Consider the following 21122-nt stretch of genomic DNA (forward strand, 5'->3'; position numbering starts at 1 on the left):
GTGGGTTTGAGCAAGGTTTGTTTTGTTTCCTCTGGAATCGTCCCAAGTCAGTCATGCAGGTGCAAAGTGTACTATGGTTTGGTAGATTAATTACCTCCACTCCATGTGTGTTCCGTAGCACCCCAAGCCACTGACTGATTTGTTCTAGGAGAAGGAGTTCTTTTTAAGAGCTAACCCGGGCTTAATCAAGAACTTTGATATCCTCGATGATGGTTCCCAACCAGAACTCGGTAGTGTTTTATTATAAGACTACCATGTGGTCATGCTTGTCTGGGACAACATGTTCACATGTTTGTAGCAGAACAAGCTCATGTTTTGGAGCTTGCTATCGCAGTTCGTCCCTCGAGAATCTCGCAACATCATCTCGTCGATTTGTGTTGCAAACTTTCATTTTTCTTCCTAGCCTCGATGAGTCTGGAATATCCTGACACCAGCCAGATCTGAATCTCAGGCAGATATAATGGTTGGAACATTTCCCAAGAACTATAATATTGGTCCCTCGATAACCGGTAAAGTGGATGTCGTGGCCAACACACCCAGTCGGAAGACCTATTATTGTAGTATCTTGTTTGAGGAAGTTGGCCACCTCCCCATAAGGATTTCGTAGGACTTACCTCCGTAACTGTTCCTTATGGATTCTATTGCTCCCGAAGTCCGACCTTTACTTGATGTTCTAGTTATCAGACCATTTCTATGAATGGGTTACACTAGCACATCAAGGAGAACATTAGAGGCGGAGTGCTAAATGTCTCTCGGTCGATCATCCAGCTTTTATTTCCTTGGCCCCGCCAAGGGTGAAATCTGAGAAAGTGTTATGTTCCTTTGCATCTGCATCATCCATCATCATTCATCATGGTAGTATGTTGTGTTGCCAGGATCCTTGACACGGATGTTGGTAAAATCTTGATGATTATGGAAATGCTCAAGTTCTTGAGAGCACGCGCAAGTGCCAGGTTTGATCATCGGCATTAACTGTATAGTGCTCTCAGTTTCCTCGGAAATGCTATGACCTTTTCAAACAGTGAATTCACTCTCTATTGTTGGGTTCTTCCCGAGTTACCAGAATCACTCCCAGCATTTGCATTTTGTTCCCATCTTGCACCGCCAATGTGCCATTCTACCATGGGTCTCTTCCATTTCCGGTGGTAAGCAAATTCATCCATTACGTTGTTTTCAACAAGGTAATCCACATCATCCAAGTCCGAGTATGCCATTCTACCGACCCCCGCCAATCGATTGCTGTGATTTGCCTTAGGCTGATATAGAGAGTCTCAATGATCTCTATATCAAAGGTAATTCTTTTTGCCACTTAAGGTAATAATCTACGAATCACCCTCCTCCAGGATGTTTCGTCGTGGTATCATGGCAACTCAACTCCTCGCTACATTGACAATCGTTTACCACCTTTTTAAGTGTGGAATTGTTGTCCACCTAGTGAACCTTCGTCATCCATTTCTTTCCACCCCTCTTGATGTGTATCTCGTGTCTCCACCCGAGAGATAGTTCTATGTCTCATTCCGTGAGTTGTTCGACCTTCGAGAAGTTTGATCCTTCTAGAGTTTCCCTTTCCTCTTCTTGTCATGATTAGCTGAAGTTCTCGAAGCAAGACATCAAGACAATGATGGTGATCGAATCAACGCTCTTATGAAGTGCACCCTGGATCATGAAGATTATACTAGTTTGCGTTTCCCCTTCATCTTACCCTACGCTTGAATCTCGGGACGAGATTTTTGTTTAGTAGGGGTGAGTTGTCACATCCCTAGCTGCTGGTAGTGCTCTAGGCTAGCTTCATGTGTGCATCATGTCTATATTTTCGAAACTTGAATTGAGGAAAATTGGAAGCCTCAAAACCCTAAATAAAAGTAGGGAAAAAACCCTAAAAATCTCATTCATTGTTCCAAAATGCTCTTCTTAAATGTTTGATAATTCTTGGCAAGGGTTCTGGTCCCAACCAAAATATTGAACATTTTTAAGGAATTATTTTTGGGACTTTGGATTTAATTCATTAGCTATTTGAATTTGAATTATATTCATATAATTAGAATATAATTTCAAATACCCCTGAAATATTTTATAAGCTTTTGGAAAAGTCCATCTAGCAATATAAAATATTCAGAGGAGTTTTTGGCATTGTTTGAATTATTTTAAATTCAAAACAGTGGCAAAATAAATTAAATAAAACAAAACAGAAGAAAAAAATAAAAAAGAGCAGAAGCCTACCTGGCGCTCACCTGGTAGCCAAACCGGCCCAGCACTGCAGCTGGCCGGCCCAGCCCGCCACCGCTACCTCCCTGTCGCCTTCCTCCCTTGCCAGGAGGACGGGCACGCGCCCGGCGCGCGCGGCCACGCGCCCCGGCCACCTCCTGCTTCTCCGGCCCCTCCTAGACGACGCCACGGAGCGCCACGCAGCCCCTGGCTCTCTCTCACTCTCTCCCTCGCCTCATCCTCTCCTCTGCTCTCTCTCCCTCTCTGCCCGAGCGGAGCTCGTCGCCACCGACGCCGTTCGCCGCGGCCACAGCCACCCCCTCGCTCCCTCTCCACACCCCTGAGCTCCGTCCCAACCCCATGGAGCTGCACACCGACGCACGCGACCAGAGGAGGCCCCAGTCGACCGGAGCATCGTCGTCTTCATCTCCGGTGCCCGGAGATCGCCGCCGTAAATTCGCGTCGTCCAGAGCTTCCCCGACCTCGTCGTCGACTCTGCTAGTCCCTACGTGAGCCACTCTTCTTTTTCCCCCTGGAATCCTCGTCGTTCCCCTCCCCTAGCTAGCTTCCCCACCTCGGCCGAGAGCTTCTCGCCGCCGGCCATGGCGTGGCCGTGGCCACAGCCACCGCAGCTCGCTCCCGAGCCCACCATCGTGCTCGGCACGATCGCATGAACCCGTAGACACCCACAACGCCTCCTGTCGTGCTCCCTAACACCGACCCCGAGCTCGCCCGAGCTCCGGCCGCCGCCGAGGTCGACGCCGTGCTCAACTCCGGCCACCTCGCGGCCTCCCGCCCGTTCCTTTGGATGCGGAGGAGCAAGAGCTTCTCCCTAGTGCCCTCAGCGCGCCAAACCACCGCTCGTAGCGCCAAACCCGCCACCACCCGAACTCCGGCGGCCGCAGCCGAGCTCGCCGTCGTCGGTACCGGCCATCACCGGCACGGCCACCACCACCGTTCGATGCGCACGAGTCCCAGCTCGCCGTAGAACCCAACCGCACCCTAAACTGTGCCCTGTAGCGCAAACCCGATGCGTTTCCGCCGCTCCGTTGGTCATCGCCGGCGAAACTCTGGCGGGAGCTGACGTGGCTCCGTCATTAGGAGTTAACCCAGCTGGTTAATCAACCTACAGACACTGACAGTGGGCCCCACCCCTGGTCAAACCCCAGCCAGCGTTGGATTTGACCGGGATTAGTTCCTGTGTCACTGACGTGTGGCCCCCACACATCAGGTTTGACCTGGACCCGCCCTGTTGACCTGATGACGTCAGGGTGAGGTCATGCTGACGCAATATTCCTTTTCTGGAATTTAGTTTATTTTATAATATTCAGGAAATTCCAGAAAATAGCTAAAACTTCAATAAATCATAGAAAATTAACCGTAACTCCAAATTAAATAATTTATATAAGAAAAATTATCAGAAAAATTCAAGGAATCCATCTGTACCATTTTCATGCATGTTAGAACAACTTATAGCTGCTGTATAGCACAAATCAATTAAATGGCATTTGAATAATCACATATGGAGTTTGAATTCGAATCTTGTATTCAAACCAACTTCATTTAATCTGTTGCTAGTTGCATTAGCTCAAAACACATTCATATTGCCATGTCATAGCATGCATCATATTGTGCATTGCATTGATCATGTTTCTTCTATGTTTGCCGATGTTGTTCCCCCTCGATAGACGTTGTACCGATGATGTGATCGTTGACACTGATGAAGACTCAATGTTATCTTCAGAAGTGCCAGGCAAGCAAACCCCCCCCCCCTTGTTCATTCCGATAAAATCCCACTCTCTCGCTCCTGCTCTCTTTTACTGCATTAGGACAACACCGATTCAATTGTTACATGCTGCGGTAGTTGAACCCCTTTATCCTTTGCATGACCTGTCATTGCCACAGTAAATAGATGAAACCCACTAGCATGAGTAGGAGTTGTTTGAGCCCTGATGTGCCTACTCATTCATGCTTATTTGTCATGCCTGCTACTACTTAGAGTTGAGTCAGGTCTGATTCATCGGGGATGAATCAGAGGCGTGTGAACATGTCCTACTGTGTGTGAGCTAAGTGTGTGAACACGATTTGGTAAAGGTAGCGGTGAGAGGCCATGTAGGAGTACATGGTGGGTTGTCTCATTGCAGCCGTCCTCAGGAACTGAGTTCTGTGTTTGTGATCCATGACCAGCTACTACCACACATTGGAATGCTTAAGTGCCCCTCTCGACTTATTAATCAACTTGATCTCTGTCCAGGAGTTGCAACTAGTTTCTGGTGTTTGTAGGTAGTGTTAGTAGTCTACCAAGTGGCACCCGGTACAGGTGGGCTTGGGACAGACTAGGCACAGTGGCCCGGTGTACCAAGTGGCATCCGGTTGGTGGGCTTGGGAACCCTGCACACATCGTTTGGGGCCGTAAGCGACACCCCGGTCGGATCTCCTTGCGGATGGAACCCGAATAGGCGATAAACCTGGACTAGAGACTTGTTCGGTTAGTCAGGTCGTGGCCGACTCCCTCGCCCGGCTTCCGCTTGAAGGTTGCCGAGGTACATGACGTGTACAGGGCGATAAGTGGCGAGAGCGTGCGTGAAGAAGTACACCCCTGCAGGGTTAACATCATCTATTCGAATAGCCGGATTCCTCGGATATGGAAACTTGGACCCCTTGCATAGTTCATAGACAAGTGAAAGTGGATACTCTAAAATATGCAAGATAAGCGTGAGTGCTATGGATGGCGTTCTCGTAGGGAGACGGGAGTGAATCCATAGTGGTGTATTGAAATGGTGAATATGTGGACTCGTGTGCGCCACCTCAAAAGAGTTACTTGCAGTCGTAGTTCAGGTTAGCCTCCGAGTCAAAGCTGGCTTGCTGCAGTTAAACTCCACCACCCCCTTTGTTTATAATGATGCATATGTAGATAGATCTGATGTAAGTCTTGCTGGGTACATTTGTACTCACGTTGCTTAATTTATGTTTTTGCAGAGAGACTTCGGTCTCACTAGTAGTTCCACGTGGACTTCGACGTTTAGCTTGTTACCTCAGCTACGATCTTGTGCCCTCGGCAGGATCTGGTAGATAGTCAGGCTTCTCAGCCTTTTTCATTTATAGTTGTCTGTACTCAGACATGTTAAGCTTCCGCTTGTGCTTTGATTTGTATGCTCTGATTGTTGGGTCATGAGACCCATGTTTGTATTATCTCGCTCCTCGGAGCCTATTGAATAAATACTTGAGTTGTAGAGTCATGTTGTGATGCCATGTTGTATTTGCACATATCGAGCATATTGTGTGTATGTTATTGAAATGCTTGGTATGTGTGGGCTCTGACTATCTAGTTGTTTATCCTTAGTAGTCTCTCTTACCGGGAAATGTCTCCTAGTGTTTCCACTGAGCCATGGTAGCTTGCTACTGCTCCGGAACACTTAGGCTGGCCGGCATGTGTCCTTCTTCGTTCCTGTGTCTGTCCTTTCGGGGAAATGTCACGCGATGAATACCGGAGTCCTGTTAGCCCGCTACAGCCCGGTTCACCGGAGTCCTGCTAGCCCAGTGCTACAGCCTGGATTCACTCGCTGATGACCGACACGTTCGATGCTGGGTCATGGATGCCTGTCCCTGTAAGTTTGTGCCACTTTGGGTGTACGACTAGCCATGTCAGCCCGGATTCTTTGTCATATGGATGCTAGCGACACTATCATATACGTGAGCCAAAAGGCGCAAACGGTCCCGGGCCAGGTAAGGTGGCACCCGTGGGAATACCGTGCGTGAGGCCGCAAAGTGATATGATGTGTTACATGCTAGATCGGTGTGGCATTGAGTCGGGGTCCTGACATGGGGTCTCGTAGACGGTCCGGACGGCGCCGAAGGCCCGGCCGATCGCTCCTCCCCGGGCATGAGTATCGGCGGCCCGGCTTGGCTCGGCCACGGCGGGCGTGAATCCACGGGCGGTGTCGTGCTCCATCTGAGTGGCCTCCAGGCGACGCCTAGTGGCGGCCAGCCTCTCGGACAGGTCCAGCATCTGCTGGCGCCTGTCCTCGAGCTGGATTCGGGCTTCGGCGACGTTGGTGGCATCGACGTCGGTGCCGATGGGGATGCGGAGCCTCTGCATCGCGGCGCGCTGTGGGTCGGACGGCTCGGGCCGTGCCGTGGCGGCCGTGGCTTCGCCGACCCTCCTCGCCTTGCTCGACGAGGAAGAGGCGCCATCGCCGGTGATGAAGACCTCCACATGGGCGTCCATCGCCCCGGTAGTGAATCCGCCGCTGAGGGAGAGCAGAGAGTCGGAGTAGCTGAGCACCTCGCTGGGGTACTCATCGACCGCGAACGTGTTGGAGATGCGCAGCGCGGTGAAAGAGGCGGCAAACGCACCAATGACGTCGTCCGCAAGAGCTACGGACTCGTCGGAGTAGGAGAAGGGCCCCGTCTGAAGCATGCTCCCGGCCAGCTCCTCGAGCTGCCCCACGATGGGCGCCAACTGTCGTGGTGGGCGCACGGCAGATGCCAAGGGATGGCTAAAGAGAGGAGGAGGCTCGAGGGCCCTGGTGGGCTCCAGAGGCAAGGCTGATATGCGCGGGCGCGGGATGCCGGACATACCCAGGTTCGGGGCTCTCCGGAGAGATAACACCCCTAGTCCTGCCAAGTTTAGTTGGATGATCGATAGTACAATTTTGCTCCTGGAGCTGTATGGAGGAGGAAGGAAGCTGGCCAAGGCTCGGGCTGTTCCTTCTCCCCGGTGTCGCTGTTGGGTGGCTAGTCCTATGCTTGCCTGTGTTTCTCTTACAGGTGTCTGGTATTGCTTTTCCTCTCTATCTCATATGCATGCCTGTAGGCGTGGGCTCCTGGGGGGTTTTATAGATCAACCCACCTAGGGTTACAATGGTAATATGCCGAGTCGGTGGGTTCGTATTGTCGGTGTCTGGGGTACCGGGCTGGGTCCCGCTTGTGGGCTTGTGGTTCGGCGGGTTCCCCTAGTTGCGGGCTTCGTGTGCCTAGGGGGACTGTACGTCGTCTTGTCGATCGTCAGGGCGTGGCCGAGTCGAGTCGTGTACAGTGCTCTCCGTCAGGCTGCCGCTTGCTGTCGTCAGCGGCGAGGGCGGGAGCACTGTTGCCACGCCAGCCCTGGTCAGCAGGTAGGTAAGGGGCACTGTTGCGACGCTCCGGCTGACCATAGGCATGGACGGGAACATTGTTGTCTTCCTCATCGGTGGTTGAGGTCTCGTCCCATCGTACGGCCTAGATGGGACGGGAGCTGACCTGTGGCTGGGTTGCCGTGGACGCCATGGGTGGGTTGGCTTGTTGGGGAAGCCATGGCGGCGCCGGGTCGACGTATCTTGCCGAGTCGAGGGGCTTGGCCGGGTTGAGTTGTCTTGTGCCAGTTGTTGTGGCCGGGTCGATGTACCTTGCCGAGTCGAGGGGTTTGGCCGAGTTGCGGGCCTTGCCGGGTCGAGCGACCCGGCCAGGCACGTGCCAGTTTGTGGGGCGGGGCGGGCCCCGCTGTTTTTGAAGAGGATCCGGGTTTCGTTGCCTGCCCGGGGTTCATCCCCCCGACAGCAGCCGCATTACTCATCCTGGTTGGCTCCTTGGCCTGGGCAAGCTCAGCCCGAAGGGTCTCAACTTCGGCGGCACTATCTGCAGTTATGCATACCTCAGTATACAATTCTCAACATCATGCTCATATTATAGTACTTGCATATACTGACTGACCCAAAAACATACCTTGCGCCTTGTCGAGCCGCCTGTTGATAAGAGTGATGTCATCATCCGCCAGGTCAAGTTTCTGCTTCAGATCTGCAACCTCTATAGCTTGGGCAGTCGCCAGGGATGTAACAACCTGTGTTCCAATTAGTCAGATTGTTTCCTGGGCATATCTTTCTTGATCTTCTGATCACCTCCCTTTGGACGGCAACCAGAGTCTCAGGGGCTACTATCTATACACAGGCACATTTTGCATTTATAGAACAATTGAAAATATTACATTACGTACCTCTAAGCCTCTTAGCAGGCTCCTACAGGCTTCATTCAATCCGCTTTTTGCGGACAGAACCATCTCAACCACCGTACCCATCAAGGTACGATGTTCCTCTGAGACGGACGCATGTCGCAATATGTCCATCAATGTATCTGGCGCCTCTGGATCCCTTGAAGCAGCTGAAGGGGTATGGTCTCCCTTCAAAGGAATATGTCTATTTGACCTTAGAGTTGTCTCTGGCTGTAAATCGGACAGTCCGGGGCCTTTATTGTTGGTCCCCGTAGGGGCCGCACACCCCGGACCCTGGACGGCTGAAGTGTCACCTTCGGGCCTAGTCTTCATTGTCCCTCGCACCGCTTTTCTATCGGGAGAGATCCTCCGGGACGACACCTCGGTGTCATCTGCCTTATTGGGCGGGGAGATCTGTGGAGGCGTCTCGCTCTCCATCATCTCTGGAAGAAGATCCCCTAAGAAGGAGGACTGTTGAGGAAGGCTGCATGCCGGACTGCAAACATATATTTTAAATATTACCCTTGCAACCAAGAAAGAACGGGATATGTTTAAAACACCCTTGTTCACTTACGATTAGCTAAGGGCTTGTCCTTATGGAGGAATTGCGTGATAATGTCACCCCCGAACCAGAACCCCCTGACAAGTATATCTTCCCTCGCTTAGAAGCTTTTATCTTCAAGTCTTCGGAGGCGGTCCTCTTCTTCCCATGGGGAGAAGGGATGTCAGTTTCTCCTTTCATTTCGTCTTCGGAAGAGGGAGTTCCAATCTCCCCGGACGAGGTGTCAGGTGTACCTGTAGAATGGGGGCCACCCTGGGCCTTCTTGCTCTCCTCCTTGTATTCCTCCGCCGACACTTGATATGGTGCCAGAACCAGCATCCTTGTTAACACCGGATCAGCTGAATCTTCGGGAAGAGGAGCCAAACACCTAATTCTCTCCGCCTTCTTTATCCAGCCCTGACCGAGTATGGTTTTCTCAGTATATTTTTATGAGAAATTTAACTAAGCTGTGTTCAGGAGTCAAGTGCTTACCGAGGTATCCGGATGGTTGCAATCAAGGCCGATGTCCTCTGTACTATCCGGCCACTGTTTTTGTGTCCCGAAGAGTAATTTCCACATTCCTCTGAGCGTCGTGCCGGAGAAGTGCTGAAGGGTTCGTGGTCCTTCCGGATTGAACTCCCACATGCGGAGAGGCCATCGCTGGCACGGTAGGACCCGACGTACTAGCATTACTTGGATTACATTGATGAGACTGGTGCGCTTTTCAATGAGGCTCCGAATGCGGCTTTGCAGCGTCTGCACTTCATCAATGGATCCCCAGTCCAGCCCCTTATTAATCCATGATGCATGCTGTAATGGAGGGCCAGATCGTAACGCAAGTGTAGCTGCCCACTTGGTACCGCGGGGTTGAGTGATGTAAAACCACTCCCGCTGCCATAGGTCAGAAGTTTCTGTGAAGGAGCCCTTTAGCCAAGGAGTATTGGTGAGTTTGCTCACTGCAGCAACACCGCACTCTGCTCATTTCCCGTCGACTACCTTCGGATTCACATTAAAGGTGTTGAGCCACAAGCCGAAGTGTGGGGGAATACGGAGGAAGGCCTCGCACGTGATGATGAACGTCGAGACATGAAGAAAAGAGTCTGAAGCTAGATCATCAAAATCTAGCCCGTAATAAAACATGAGCCCTCGAATGAAGGGATGAAGAGCGAACCCTAGCCCTCGGAGGAAGTGGGAGATGAATACGACCCTCTCGCCAGATCTGGAAGTAGGAATAACCCGCCCTTGAGCAGGAAGCCTGTGGGGGATTTCCGCGGTCAGGTATCTTGCCGCCTGGAGCTTCGCAATATCCTCCTCCGTGACAGAGGAAGCCACCTGATGTCTACTACACAACCTTCTTCTTGTAGACGTTGTTGGGCCTCCAAGTGCAGAGGTTTGTAGGATAGTAGCAAATTTCCCTCAAGTGGATGACCTAAGGTTTATCAATCCATGGGAGACGTAGGATGAAGATGATCTCTCTCAAGCAACCCTGCAACCAAATAACAAAGAGTCTCTTATGTCCCCAACACACCCAATACAATGGTAAATTGTATAGGTGCACTAGTTCGGCAAAGAGATGGTGATACAAGTGCAATATGGATGGTAGATAAATGTATTTTTAATTTGAAATTGTAAAAACAGCAAGGTAGCAAGTAACAAAAGTGAGCGTAAACGGTATTTCAATGCTAGCAAACAAGGCCTAAGGTTCATACTTTCACTAGTGCAAGTTCTCTCAACAATAATAACATAACTGGATTATATAACTATCCCTCAACATGCAACAAAGAGTCACTCCAAAGCCACTAATAGTGGAGAACAAACGAAGAGATTATGGTAGGGTACGAAACCACCTCAAAGTTATCCTTTTTGATCTATCTATTCAAGAGTCCGTAGTAAAATAATATGAAGCTATTCTTTCCGTTCAATCTATCATAGAGTTCATACTAGAATAACACTTTAAGACACAAATCAACCAAAACCCTAATGTCACCTAGATACTCCATTGTCACCTCAAGTATCCGTGGGCATGATTATATGATATGCATCACACAATCTCAGATTCATCTATTCAACCAACATAAAGTACTTCAAAGAGTGCCCCAAAGTTTCTACCGGAGAGTCAAGACGAAAACGTGTACCAACCCCTATGCATAGGTTCATGGGCGGAACCCGCAAGTTGGTCACCAAAACATACATCAAGTGGATCACGTGAATATCCCATTGTCACCACAGATAAGCACTACAAGGCATACACCAAGTGTTCTCAAATCCTTAAAGACTCAATCCAACAAGATAACTTCAAAGGGAAAACTCAATTCATTACAAGACAGTAGAGGGGGAGAAACATCATAAGATCCAACTATAATAGCAAAGCTCGCGATACATCAAGATCGTACCATAGAGAGAACATGAGAGAGAGAGATCAAACACATAGCTACTGGTACATACCCTCAGCCCCGAGGGTGAACTACTCCCTCCTCGTCATGGGGAGCGCCGGGATGATGAAGATGGCCACCGGTGAGGGATCCCCCCTCCGGCAGGGTGCCAGAATAGGGCCCCGATTGGTTTTTGGTGGCTACAAAGGCTTGCGGCGGCGGAACTCCCGATCTATCTTTTATTTTGATGTTTTCGGGGTATATGGAGATATGTAGGTGAAATAAGTCGGTCGGGGGACGCTCAAGGGGCCCACGAGAGAGGGGGGTGCGCCCAGTAGGGGGGCACCCTCGTGGCCACCTCGAATCTTCGTTGACTTGAACTCCAAGTCTCCTGGATCATGTTCGTTCCAAAAATCACGCTCACGAAGGTTTCATTCCGTTTGGACTCCGGTTGATATTCCTTTTCTTCGAAACACTAAAATAGGCAAGCAAACAGCAATATGGGTTGGGCCTCCGGTTAATAGGTTAGTCCCAAAAATAATATAAAAGTGTATAATAAAGCCCATAATCATTCAAAATAGATAATAAAATAGCATGAATGCTTCATAAATTATAGATACGTTGGAGACGTATCAGCATCCCCAAGCTTAATTCCTATTCGTCCTCGAGTAGGTAAATGATAAAAGAAAGAATTTATGAAGTGTGAATGCTAGTAGGTGCACAATTTTGATCAATAATAATTTCAATCACCTTTTCTAGCATGTTTATATATCATAACAGTAGTTCATCTCATAAAACTTCTCACAATCAAGTAACAAGCTATTCACATGTTAAAGCATAGACCATAAACTTTCTTGGAAACTAAAAAACTTCATTCTCAGTCATCAAACAATTACAATTCATCTTATTTTCAGGAAGGGTCTATGTCAGAGCTTTGATTTAGCAAACTCCACATACTCAACTATCATATAGTCTTCTACAATTGCTAACACTCACGCAATACTTATGGTTATGGAGTTTTAGTCAGACACTGAGAAAGATAGGGGCTTATAGTATTGCCTCCCAACGTATTCACCTTTGGGTGATGTCAACAATAATAGTTCATGCTAACTTACATCCAATAGGATCTTTCCAACACGAGGTGCTTGCCAAAGGATAAAATGAAAAAGGGAAAGGTGAAGATCACCTTGACTCTTGCATAAAGTAAAAGATAGGCCCTTCACAGAGGGAAGCAGAGGTTGTCATGCGCTTTTATGGTTGGATGCACAAAATATTAATGCAAAAGAACGTCACTTTATATTGCCACTTGTATATGGACCTTTATTATGCAGTCCGTCGCTTTTATTGCTTCCATAACAAGATCATATAAAGCTTATTTTGTTCACACTAACAAGTCATACATATTTAGAGAGCAATTTTTATTGCATGCACCGATGACAACTTGAAGGATCTTACTCAATCCATAGCTAGGTATGGTGGACTCTCATGGCAAAAATTGGGTTTAAGGATATTTGGAAGCACAAGTAGTATCTCTACTTGGTGCAAGGAATTTTGGCTAGCGTGAGAGTGAAAGGAAAGCTCAACATGTTTGAATGATCCATGACAATATACTTTAACTGAGATGTGAGAAAACATAACCCATTACGTTGTCTTCCTTGTACAACATCAACTATTTAGCATGTCATACTTAATGAGTGCTCACAATTATAAAAGATGTCTAAGATAGTATATTTATATGTGAAATCTCTCTTCCTTCAATATTCTTTTATGAATTGTTCAAATGACCAATACAATGCTTGCTAACCTTCAATAAATTTACAACCTCTACTTAGATTTGAAGTCATTACTCCCCATGGGATAAGCAAATGAGACATATATAATTTCAGATTTATGACATTCAGCTCATTCAACCATTTACTCAAAGGATATAAGTGAAGCACACGAGTAAATGACAAACTACTCCAAAAAGATATAAGTGAAGATCAATGAGTAGTTAAATAATTATTTAGCTACGTGAGGACTCTCTCTCCCTCTCTCATTTATGAATTTCAGATCTTGGTATTGCATTCAAACAGAAAGCAAAACAAAATAAAATGACAATGCAAGGATAGCACAACTCATGTGAAGAAGCAAAAACTTAGGTTCAACCGATAGTAACCGATAATTGTAGAAGAAGAAAGGTGGGATGCCTACCGGGGCATCCCCAAGCTTAGATGCTTGAGACTTCTTGAAATGTTATCTTGGGGTGCCTTGGGCATCCCCAAGCTTGAGCTTTTGTGTCTCCTTAATTTCTTTTATACCTCGGTTTCCTAAATCTCAAAAACTGCATCTACAACAAACTCAAAAGAAAACTCGTAAGCTCCGTTAGTATACGAAAATAAATCACCACTTTAAGGTACTGTAATGAAATAATTCTAAATTCATATTGGTGTTAAACCTAATGTATTCCAACTTCTCTATGGTTCATACCCTCCGATAATACTCATAGATTCTGTCAAAAATAAGCAAACAACACAATGAAAACAGAATCTGTCAAAAACAGAACAGTCTGTAGTAATCTGTATCAAACGTATACTTCTGTAACACCAAAAATTCTGAAATATATTGGTGGACCTGAAGAATTTTTCTATTAATCATCTGCAAAAAGAATCAACCTAAAGTCACTCTCCAGTAAAAAAATGGCAGCTAATCTCGTGAGCGCTAAAGTTTCTGTTTTTTACAGCATGATCATAAAGACTTCACCCAAGTCTTCCCAAAGTTTCTAATTGGCACAAACACTAATTAAAACATAAAACCACATCTAACCAGAGGCTAGATGGATTATTTATTACTAAACAGTAACAAAAAGTAAGAAACGGAATAAAGTTGGGTTGCCTCCCAACAAGCGCTAACGTTTAACGCCCCAAGCTATGCATGATGATTTCAATGATGCTCACATAAAAGATAAGAATTGAAACATAAAGAGGGCATCATGAAGAATATGACTAGAACATTTAAGTCTAACCCACTTCCTATGCATAGGGATTTTGTGAGCAAACCACTTATGGGAACAATAATCAACTACCATAGGATGGTAAAACAAGCATAACTTCAAAATTTTAAGCACATAGAGAGGAAACTTGATATTATTGCAATTCCTACAAGCATATGTTCCTCGCGCATAATAATTTTCAGTAGCATCATGAATGAATTTAACATTATAACCAGCACCTAAAGCATTCTTTTCATGATCTACAAGCATAGAAAATTTACTACTCTCCTCATAAGCAAAATTCTTCTCATTCGGAATGGTGGGAGTATCATAAGAGACTTGAATACTATAAATTGTTTCCACATTAAAAGAGTAATGTTCAGGAAAAGGGTAATCATAATCATGACAAGTTGTATAAATATAATCATCACTACTTTTTATAGCATAAGTTTCATCACAATAAACATCATAAGTAGCAACTTTGTTCTCATCATAATCGATTGAAACCTCTTCCAAGATAGTGGAATCATCACTAAATAAAGTTGACACTCTTCCAAATCCACTTTCATATTTATCACAATAAGATTCAACATCCTCCAAAATAGTGGGATCATTACTTCCTAAAGTTCACACTCTTCCAAACCCACTTTCATCAATATAATCATAAGCAAGAGGCATGCTATCATCATAACAACTTTGCATATCAAAACTTGGGAGGCTAAAAATATCATCTTCATTAAAGTAGCATCCCCAAGCATGGGACAAACATTAATTTTAGAAAATATATTCTTAAATATTTCATCCCCATCAAACATAGCTTCCCCAAGCTTGGGCCTTTTCATATCATAAGCATAATCATTCTCATCATTAATAGTAAGGATAGCACCAATAGTATAGCAATTAGCATCATCACAATGAGTAGTAGGAGCAACATCATTTGGGAAGGATACCTTTTTACCTTTGGTGCTCCTTCTCTTCCTTTTCTTCTTCACATTATGTGTGGGTTCAACCCTCTTCTTTGAGCTCCTTATTGATGAGATTGGTTGAATAGAAAGCTCATCCTCGTTACCTTCAAGCACTCACCTCCCCAGCAACGGAGCCAGAAATGAGCTTGATGTCTACTACACAACCTTCTTCTTGTAGACGTTGTTGGGCCTCCAAGTGCAGAGGTTTGTCGGACAGTAGCAAATTTCCCTCAAGTGGATGACCTAAGGTTTATCAATCCGTGGGAGGCGTAGGATGAAGATGGTCTCTCTCAAGCAACCCTGCAACCAAATAACAAAGAGTCTCTTGTGTCCCCAACACACCCAATACAATGGTAAATTGTATATGTGCACTAATTCAGCGAAGAGATGGTGATACAAGTGCAATATGGATGGTAGATAAAGGTATTTGTAATCTGAAATTATAAAAACAGCAAGGTAGCAAGTAACAAAAGTGAGCGTAAACGGTATTGCAATGCTAGGAAACAAGGCCTAAGGTTCATACTTTCACTAGTGCAAGTTCTGTCAACAATAATAACATAACTGGATCATATAACTATCCCTCAACATGCAACAAAGAGTCACTCCAAATCCCCTAATAGCGGAGAACAAACGAAGAGATTATGGTAGGGTACGAAACCACCTCAAAGTTATCCTTTTTGATCTATCTATTCAAGAGTCCATAGTAAAATAACATGAAGCTATTCTTTCCGTTCAATCTATCATAGAGTTCGTACTAGAATAACACATTAAGACACAAATCAACCAAAACCCTAATGTCACCTAGATACTCCATTGTCACCTCAAGTATCCATGGGCATGATTATACGATATGCATCACACAATCTCAGATTCATCTATTCAACCAATACAAAGTACTTCAAAGAGTGCCCCTAAGTTTCTACCGAAGAGTCAAAACGAAAACGTGTGCCAACCCCTATCCATAGGTTCATGGGTGGAACCCGCAAGTTGATCACCAAAACATACATCAAGTAGATCATGTGAATATCCCATTGTCACCACTGATAAGCACGACAAGACAAACATCAAGTGTTCTCAAATCCTTAAAGACTCAATCCAACAAGATAACTTCAAAGGGAAACCTCAATTCATTACAAGAGAGTAGAGGGGGAGAAACATCATAAGATCCAACTATAATAGCAAAGCTCGCGATACATCAAGATCGTGCCATAGAGAGAACACGGGAGAGAGAGAGAGAGAGAGATCAAACACATAGCTACTGGTACATACCCTGAGCCCCGAGGGTGAACTACTCCCTCCTCGTCATGGAGAGCGCCGGGATGGTGAAGATGGCCATCGGTGAGGGATCCCCCCTCCAGCAGGGTGCCAGAACAGGGTCCCGATTGGTTTTTGGTGGCTACAGAGGCATGCAGCAACGGAACTCCCGATCTATCTTCTGTTTTGATGTTTTTCGGGGTATATGGACATATATAGGTGAAGGAAGTCGGTCGGGGGACGCTCGAGGGGCCCATGAGACAGGGGGCGCGCCTAGAAGGGGGCGGCCCCACCCTCATGGCCACCTCGAAGCTTCGTTGACTTGAACTCCAAGTCTCCTGGATCATGTTCGTTCCAAAAATCACGCTCCCGAAGGTTTCATTCCGTTTGGACTCCGTTTGATATTCCTTTTTTTCGAAACACTGAAATATGCAAGAAAACAACAATATGGGTTGGGCCTCCAGTTAATAGGTTAGTCCCAAAAATAATATATAAGTGTATAATAAAGCCCATAATCATTCAAAACTGATAATAAAATAGTATGAATGCTTCATAAATTATAGATACGTTGGAGACGTATCACCACCCACTGGCCTTGAGGGATGGGTCCGGACATGACTGGGAAGCGTGAAGCGATTAAGTTGAACCTTGGGCCCTGGAGCTCGAGGTGGGAGAGGTGGAGGAAAGGGATGGCGTAAAGGACAAAAGACGGGTCTTAGCCCCTTTATAAAGGCGATGAATATCAAACGCCCCCTCCTAGGCCTTAAAACCTACCTATTCCCAAGGAATCATGCCAACAGAATGGTTGGGTTACCCACGCCCGTATTGATGAGAATCCCGTAATAAGGGGACATGATCTCAGCTTTGACAAGACATGTCAATGAAACTGCGGCTCGAAATATGGAGCGGCAGGCTAAAAACGGTTCGAAACAATGTCCAAGCGGTGATGTGATGTCCCGCTACAAAAAATTGTCAGCGGATTGGACTCGTGAAATATTATACTCTCTACGGTTGTGTGTGGGATTTGCTTTGCAGAGCCGGACACGATTCTTGTGTTCAAAGACTATTTTTGGAGTATTCGGAGAAGGAAACCGCCTTGCAATGCCGAAGACAATCTGCGCGCCGGACACCTCGTCATTGAAGTCTACTTCAGGGGCTACTGAGGGAGTCCTGGATTAAGGGGTCCTCGGCCGTCCGGTCTATGTGACGTGGGCCGGACTGATGGGCTATGAAGATACAAGACCGAAGACTTCTTCCCGTGTCCGGATGGGACTCTCCTTGGCGTGGAAGGCAAGCTTGACATTCGGATATGAAGATTCCTTTCTCTGTAACTGACTTTATACAACCCTAGTCCCCTTCGGTGTCTATATAAACCGGAGGGCTTAGTCCGTAGAGGCAATCATACTCATACAGGCTAGACTTCTAGGATTTTAGCCATGATGATCTCGTGGTAGATCAACTCTTGTAATACTCATATTCATAGAGATCAATCAAGCAGGAAGTAGGGTATTACCTCCATAGAGAGGGCCCGAACCTGGGTAAACATCGTGTCCCCCGCCTCCTGTTACCATCAACCTTAGACGCACAGTCCGAGACCCCCTACCCGAGATCCGCCGGTTTTGACACCAACAACCAACACTTCCAAAATAACTCCAAAAAAATACTAGGCATCACTACGAAGTCGAGGGACTAGTCAACTAGGAACAAGCCATCGAGAAGAGATCTGTGAACCCTAAGGTGGTGCCTTCAAGAAGGATACGCTATCGGAGTGCCGCCACGACTTGATCCAGAGGATCAATATTTTCATTCGGGTGACCTTGGAGGACATTGAGCAACCTCAACGGAGACTTCAAGAAGATGACGGTGTCCTAGGGCGCCGCCTCCATCGACCTAGACATGCCAGGCAGGGTTTTCATCCAGGTCAACACACTCCGCCTCCGAACAGGTTGCGGCCAGTCCCAGGGACAGAAGCCACATCACCGCCACCAATCGACAAGCACCGGCCGCCATGCTACCCACGCATGCATGGATTAGCCTGCACCTGAGCCGTGAGCTCTGCCCATAAGCACGCCGCTCCTGCCACCAAGGTCGTCGCCCTGCATCCCAACACTCCGGAGACCAACAAAGGTACGGCCATGGAACTAGCCAACAAATCTCTAGCACAGACAGAGCCACTCGTGACCAGCCTGCCCTGAACAGCTCGACCTAGAGCCCGGAAGCACTAGGCAAGGGAAGTGGGGAGGAGAGGAGAGGAGCATATTCTGACCGGCGCCCCTGCACCGGTGACGTGTAGAGAGCCCACCCTTCCCTCTTGCAACCTCCACAAACGTCACCCTGACGCCCCGCGATGGCTTCCAGAGAGCTCCACGTGGGGCAACAACGTCCACCCGTCCACCGGCGAGGGTCGCCGGACTGTCCGAGCCCTGCCGCCAAAGAGGGCCCACAAAGCGCCGCGTCCATGAACGAGAAGGCTGTCCCGCGCCGCCCACCACCGCCCGGAGAGGAGAGGAGGCCCCCCGCCGCCGCTGGGGCTTTGCCTGCTAGCGAGCTCCAATGGCGACGAGGCTAGGTGCGGCGGCGGTTAGGGTTTCCCTGTCGCTCGCGGTCGCGGGAGCGACCATGATGATGGTGTTTGAGGTGTCATTCATGTCCCCGTCACCGTTTCCATCACAGAATTACAGCACGATACCTAATCAAGTTTTACTCCAATATTTATCCGGTTCATCATTCATGCCAAACTTACCAAAAGTATGACTAATAATCATCAAACACATGCCATACTTAACCAACCACGCGACCACAGCAAAATCAAAAGAATGTCGCAACCAGAAGTACCAAACTACGCATCCGACACGGCATCCAGGTTCCCAAGTCCCAACCAACCAAGCGAGCAGGCGTGGAATAAGGGTTAATCGCTGCCGCCATCGTCGCTCTCGCCGACGAACTCGGCGATGCGTGTCATGAGGTTGCGCGCGTCATCGAACCCAGGGAAGAGGAAGAACGCGTGAATGCCGTCCGGGTACTCCAACACCCTCACGTCCTTGCCGCTGTCCTTCAGCACCTCGCAATACCGCCTCTGCCAGTCCTGCAGCGGGTCATAGCCGCCGATGACGAGCAGCACCGGCGGGAACGCCGGGCTGTCCACGCCAGCGGCTGCCCGAGGGGAGGTGAAGCACGCAGCCTCGTGAGTGCGGTCAGCGCCGTCCGGGAGGAACGCGCGCCACATCCAGTCGGTGCGGGAGACGGACACGATCGGCGCGCCGTCAAGGCGGAGCTCGGAGGGCGTGCGCTCCTCGCCGCCGAAGAAGGGCTGGATGGCGATGACGCCGGCGAGGCGGACGTTCTTGAACGCAGGTACGTCCGCGGCGTAGCGCCTGGCGACGTGGTGCGCGATGTTGCCGCCCGCGCTGTCCCCGGCGAGGTAGCAGCGGGAGGTCTGGAGCGGGACGTCCGCCGGGTGGTTATTCGGGTCGTCGAGAAAGCGGAGCGCGGCGAGGCCGTCGTCGTAGGGCGCGGGGAACCGGTGCTCCGGGGCGCGGCGGTAATCGACGGAGAGCACGGCCGCGGAGGCGTACCTCGCGATGCGTCGGCACGCGGCGTCGTAGGCCAGTGACGCCGCGGAGAGGAACGCGAACCCGCCGCCGTGGAAGAAGACGATCACGGGGAGAGGCGCTCCCTTGGCGTCGCCGGCGGGTCTCGCTGGGTGGAAGAGGCGGGCGCGAATGCGGAGGGTCGGGTCGATGACGACGTCGCGGGAGGCGACGCCGCGGCACGGGGAGGAGAAGGCCGGGACGCGCGGGTCCAGGAGGGAGAGCACGCGGCGGTTCACGGTGCCGTCGGCGCGGCGGGTGGCGTCGGCGACGTAGTCCACGGCCCTGAGGGAGAGACGCGTGATGCGCGACATGGGCGGCTTCGGCCTACTCCCCGGCGGGGGCTCCTCTGCCATTGTCGTGGTGCGTGCGTCCTCCGGTTCTCGAAGTGTATTCGCGTTGCTGCCTGGTTTGAGTAGGATTTGTAGTGGTTGGGTAACGGGTACTCTCTGCCTCTCTTGTTTGAGAGTGTGGGTTATCGCTCGAGTGAGTTCTGGTTTTCCTGATCTGCGGTGATAATGAGGTTACTACTTTACAAGGTTAGGTGTGTTGATGAACTTTTCTGTGATTTCTTATGGCAATGTACAATGATTGATAAGGCGGTATTATCTTAAATCTTGCATGTAATTTAGAGATGACAAAAAAACATGTCTATAGTGGGTCATCTTTTAGCCTTATCTTCAATAAATAATTATTCCTAAAAGCATGGTGAGACATGTTGTGCTAAAAGATCATCTTTTGCCTTCTCTTAATTAAGAGAAGACAAGCCTTTTCTTATGATTTCTCTCTCCTCCACCTCATCATTTATCCTACGTGGCATTGTTAAGATAGAACCATTGTACATGCCCTTATGTCCGGGCAGATAGAAAGGCAACTTTCAGCGAGCCTGTGGCCATCACATCCTAATATTGGAGGTTGAACGAAAATTGCTACTGGATCCGAGGTAATCTACTCTTGGAGGAACAATAAGTTCAAAAAATAAGAGCACCCATGCGTCAGGTATCTAAAAAAATTCTTTAGTTCCAGTCACGCTGAATTTGATTCGTCCCATCAGCAACCAAGGGTCAGCAAAGAAGTGTTAAAGAAAAAGGGTCGACAAAGAAAACAAAAGGAAAAGTGGAAGAAAAGGTGACTGAATTCGGCGTTTATCTTTATTAGTCGATGATTCTAGGAACACAAAAACCAAGCCGGGCAAAAACCGGACCCACATGCCAGGAGCTGACACGTGGCGCTTTCCTATTGGATCTGTTTGTCAAGAG

General features: G+C 48.2%; 1 protein-coding gene across 1 annotated transcript; it reads right to left on the reverse strand.

The window, feature by feature from the left end:
• Nucleotides 1-18955: 18955 nt before the first annotated feature.
• On the reverse strand, nt 18956-20479 carry LOC119295220 (probable carboxylesterase 18). The gene has a single exon (XM_037573583.1). The coding sequence runs from the start codon at nt 20217-20219 to the stop codon at nt 19182-19184; it is 1038 nt and encodes a 345-aa protein (XP_037429480.1). The 5' UTR covers nt 20220-20479; the 3' UTR covers nt 18956-19181.
• Nucleotides 20480-21122: the final 643 nt, after the last annotated feature.

The sequence above is a fragment of the Triticum dicoccoides genome, chromosome 4B, assembly GCF_002162155.2.
Source record: "Triticum dicoccoides isolate Atlit2015 ecotype Zavitan chromosome 4B, WEW_v2.0, whole genome shotgun sequence".
NCBI lineage: Eukaryota > Viridiplantae > Streptophyta > Magnoliopsida > Poales > Poaceae > Triticum > Triticum dicoccoides.